This window comes from Gossypium arboreum, chromosome 2 (assembly GCF_025698485.1).
Source record: "Gossypium arboreum isolate Shixiya-1 chromosome 2, ASM2569848v2, whole genome shotgun sequence".
NCBI classification, from domain to species: domain Eukaryota; kingdom Viridiplantae; phylum Streptophyta; class Magnoliopsida; order Malvales; family Malvaceae; genus Gossypium; species Gossypium arboreum.
Genome location: NC_069071.1, coordinates 103,556,777 through 103,561,057, shown reverse-complemented (window position 1 = coordinate 103,561,057; position 4,281 = coordinate 103,556,777). Strand labels below are relative to the sequence as shown.

At 39.5% G+C, this 4,281-nt stretch overlaps 1 protein-coding gene across 1 annotated transcript; it reads right to left on the bottom strand.

Moving 5' to 3' along the window:
• Nucleotides 1–795: 795 nt before the first annotated feature.
• Nucleotides 796–3,634, bottom strand: LOC108466150 (uncharacterized). Its single transcript, XM_017766508.1, has 3 exons — nt 3,173–3,634; nt 1,447–3,085; nt 796–1,265 (listed from the first exon to the last, which is right to left on the bottom strand). The coding sequence occupies exons 1-3, from the start codon at nt 3,632–3,634 to the stop codon at nt 796–798; spliced, it is 2,571 nt and encodes an 856-aa protein (XP_017621997.1).
• Between the last annotated feature and the right edge of the window lie 647 nt (nt 3,635–4,281).

Sequence of the window (4,281 nt, the reverse complement as noted above, 5' to 3'; positions counted from 1 at the left end):
GGCCTCATCCTTCGCAATTTTTGTTGGACTGACTTGCAATCTTGTCTTATGGGGAGATGATGTACCACGATATCAGTATTCAAACCCGGCATATCCTTATATGACCATGCAAATATGTCTTTGAATTCACGTAGTAGCTCAACGAGACCTTGTCTTATTTCCTTTGCAATATGTGTCCCTATTTTCACCTCTTTTCCTTCCTCCAAGACTACATTCTCTATTGCCTCTTTCTCACGGGGTAGGATTTGTTTCTCCTTTTGTTTCACCATTCTCAACAGATCTGGAGACACATCACAATTCCCGTCATCTTCAAAATCCTGAGGTTCTTCTACACATGTCTTGCTCAAAAGAGAATTCAAGATTTGTAATATCAGTGCTCATGTCATTGATATCTAGGGACCTGCGAGGTATGAAATAATGTACAAAGAATGAATGAATTTTAAGAATGTTTATTTGTGTGTTATTTATGAAATGAAAAATTTGAAAGAATTTAAAAGGTCAAAAGAATATTGATCGGTATAAAAGAATATTCACTTGGATTGATAACAAAAGTCATGTTTTATTGAAATGCAAATATCAGAACATGAGCCTATTTTACAAACGAAATCTTATTACTCCTAAGCTCTAGAGCAACAAGAGTATTCTGAAAATTACTCTGAAAAGTCTTTAAATACTACAGGAAGTTCTTCTACAATCCAGTTGTTTAAAGAGCTTCTCGATTCGTAAGGGCAAATGCCCTCAAGGTTTCTTCGTTCAGATTCTTCACTATGTACAGCATTTATGTGATATAAAAGTTTAGGATATATGAGGGAACGTCATCAATTCCCATTCTACTTCTCTTCCACTTAAACGCGCCCTTCTTCTTTCTTGACGCTTCTCTATTTCCTTCCTCCTCTGTTTGTGATCTGGCCTGAAACCCAAACCAAAATGGTTTCTCTTCTCCTTTAGTTCTGGAATTTGAATCCCTCCTTGAAGATATCTTTCCAATCCTTTTCCTAGTAAGGCTCCTCTTTCTATTGTTAGCTGCAAACCCATTCTTGTGGTTTTGGATATCCTAGGCACCGGCACCTCATTCCCCTTTAAAATAAATGTTGCATTAACGAATTCTAAGGAATGAAAAGAGCACTCAATGGCCTCCTTATTTGCCTCTACATAGGGTGCGTTATTGGTAACTACTGCTATGATGTCTTCCTCCGTCTTTATGGTGATCAACCGTTTGTCTGCTACTAACTTCAATTTCTGGTACAAAGATGAGGGCACTGCTCCTGCCAAATGTATCTAAGGCCTCCCCAACAGGCAATTGTAAGAGGGCTTGATGTCCACCACTAAAAAGTCCACCCCATACATGTTTGGCCCAATCATCAAAGGAATATCAATTCTTCCCATGACCTTCTCTCCGTGCCATCGAATGCTCTCACTACATTATGGCATGTTTTCATGTGAGACTGTCAATGGGTAATCTGTTCAATATGGACGATGGCATGACATTTAAGGCTGACCCATTATCAATAAGCACACTTGGCAATGTATAACCTTTACAGCGAGTGGTAATGTGCAAAGCCTTAGCTGATCTCATGCCTCCAGGTGGGATTTTATCATCATTGAAATAAATGAAATTGTCAGCACTTATGTTACTAACCAATCGATCTAACTTGTTGACGGATATATCATTAGTAACATAAGTCTCGTTGAGCACTTTCATTAACGCCTCACGATGTACCTCTGAACTTAGAAGCAAAGCCAATACTGATATACGATATGGTTGTTTACGCAATTGTTCAACCACGCTGTACTCACTGTGTTTTAAGAATTTTAGAAACTCTCTGGCTTTTTTTTCCTTCACTGGCTCATTAACAAGTACTTCAACCCCTTTTCCTTTATCAAAGGCTTTTGCTTTTGCAGGCTCAATTCTGACGCCTTCTACATCATAACGCTTCCCACTACGTGTATAAGAACCCTCATCTTGAACCTCCTTAGAAGCACCATCTATATCTTCTTTCTCCTGTAATGTCACATTGCAGTCATAATTCCAGGGTATCCTCTTGTTATCCTTATAAGAAAAGGAAACGGGTTTGTGAATAATGACTTTCGGTGCTATTTGTGTTTCAACTTCATTATTCCTTGGCAGAGAAATGATGATCCTTGGCCGGTTGATTCTTTGATTCTTTGGTCTACCTTCTAATGTGCAAATATGGCCCTCATCTAAGCCAACTTCATAAAATTCCAACTCCTTATTATCCATAAGGCTTTGTACCAAAGCCCTGAACTCATCACATTCCTGGATCTCGTGTCCCTCTTCTGCATGGAACTCATAGTAGTCCCTCCCTCCTCTATTCCCTTCTTTAAAGATTATCATCTCTCTTTTCACCATTCCTTCCCATATTACCTTCATCGGCATTCTTACCTCAGCCATGCCCTTTTTAATCCTTCTCATACCAGTGTCTCTAATTGTGTTTACCCCTTGATCACCATGGTTTGGTAACGGGTTCTCTGTACTAGGGGTATCGTCAAATTTTACGATCCCCATCTTGATCAGTCTTTCCACTGCTTTTTTAAAGCCAGTGCAATTTTTGATTGAATGCCCCAATATCTCTGTATAGTATTCACATTTGGCATTTGCATCGTACCATTTGGGATATGGAGGTTGCAGTGGTTTCAAATGAAAAGGAACTATTGCATGCGCATTAAATAGACTTTGATAAAGCTTCCGATACGTCACCGGAATAGGCGTAAATGAGACCTTCTTAGAATTTTGTCTCGAACTAGATCCTTGCTTTTGGGAATCCTGTTGCCAAATTGTAGTTGCTCTAGGTTGACTAACCGTAATCGCTTTTAAGTTATAACTACTTGTATTGTTCACTTCATTATCTTTCCTTCTTGGGGCCAATCTTTTAGCCGTTTCCCCCTCTATCTTGCCACCATTTATGGCCTTCTCAATCATTTTTCCTGCCATAACTATGTTAGCAAAGCTTTTGGTGGTACTTCCGATCATATGAGTAATGAATGAGGGCTTCAAGGTGTTAATGAACAGTATGGTAGTCTCTTTCTCCAAAAGCGGTGGTTGAACTTGCATGGAAACCTCCCTCTATCTCTGTGCATATTGCCTAAAGCTCTCAATAGGCTTCTTTTCCATGTTCTGTAAGGTGATTCTATCAGGAGTCATGTCGGTTACATGATTATATTGCCGCATAAAGGCTTGTGCTAAATCTCTACAGGAACCGATCTTTGCGCGACTCAAATGATTATACCACCTAGCCGCTGCCCCAACCAAACTGTCTTGAAAACAATGAATCAATAATTGATCATTGTTTACATAGCCAGTCATCCGTCTACAGAACATGGTGATATGGACTTCAGGGCAAGTAGTCCCATTGTATTTCTCAAATTCCGGCATTTTGAACTTATGGGGAAGCACCAAATTTGGGACCAAACTCAAGTCCTTAGCATCAATTCCCTGACGATTATCAGCATTTTCTAGTGCCTTAAATTTCTCCTCTAACCATCTGCAACGTTCCTCTAATTGCCTTGATGATTCGAGTCTCATCTTTTCCTTTTCAGCTACATCTAAATCAGGGATGACTGGATTGGCAGGGTTATCTCCAGGGTTGAATCTCGAACCAGTTTGAAAGTTCATGGGTATTCCAACATCGACTTGCCCCTGTTGAGATCTTATTGTGACGGACGGCCTTCAGGGATATGCCTCAGGTTGAGTCTGCACATGAGGTGGAGTAAAACCAGGAGGATGATCCTCATTATCCTCTTCAATAGTAGTCATAGGGGCCTTTCCTTTATCTGTTGCCCCCCTCAGCAGCTGAACCATCTCAGCCATGATATTCCTCTGAGCCTCCAACATTTGATCCTTCATCTCCTGTTGGATTTTCGCCAATTGTTCCTGTAATTGCTCCTCATTTCTTTCTGGATCTGCTCAAGTCTTTGATCCATATTCTTTGTCTTAGCGCGTGTACCGTAAGGTGTGTCGCTTCCAGATTTTTTTTTTCACACTCTTTCTTTTTCCCTAATAATTTTAACTAATTAGGGTCTTTCTATAAATTTGAATGCATATGATGTGATGAGATGCAAATGCATGAATGTAAAAAGATATCGATCCTGATTCAGTTTCTTTTAGAAAACATTATTTAAGAAACAAAAAATCTTTACACAAAACGGATTACAAATACGTCTTCACCCTCAGGCCTAGAGTTTTAACCCTATCCAATAACAAAGCTAACTTTAGACATCTATCTGACACTAACTCATACTTTGTACTCAATACACTAGCTT

Excerpts from the sequence above, each read along its gene's own strand:
- LOC108466150 (XM_017766508.1), bottom strand. The coding sequence starts at position 3,634 with ATGAACTTTCAAACTGGTTCGAGATTCAACCCTGGAGATAACCCTGCC. Across the intron at positions 3,086-3,172 it reads TTATGCGGCAATATAATCAT|AGGGAGGTTTCCATGCAAGT; the intron begins GTAACCGACATG and ends GCACAGAGATAG. Across the intron at positions 1,266-1,446 it reads GAACAGATTACCCATTGACA|GAGCAGTGCCCTCATCTTTG; the intron begins GTCTCACATGAA and ends TACATTTGGCAG.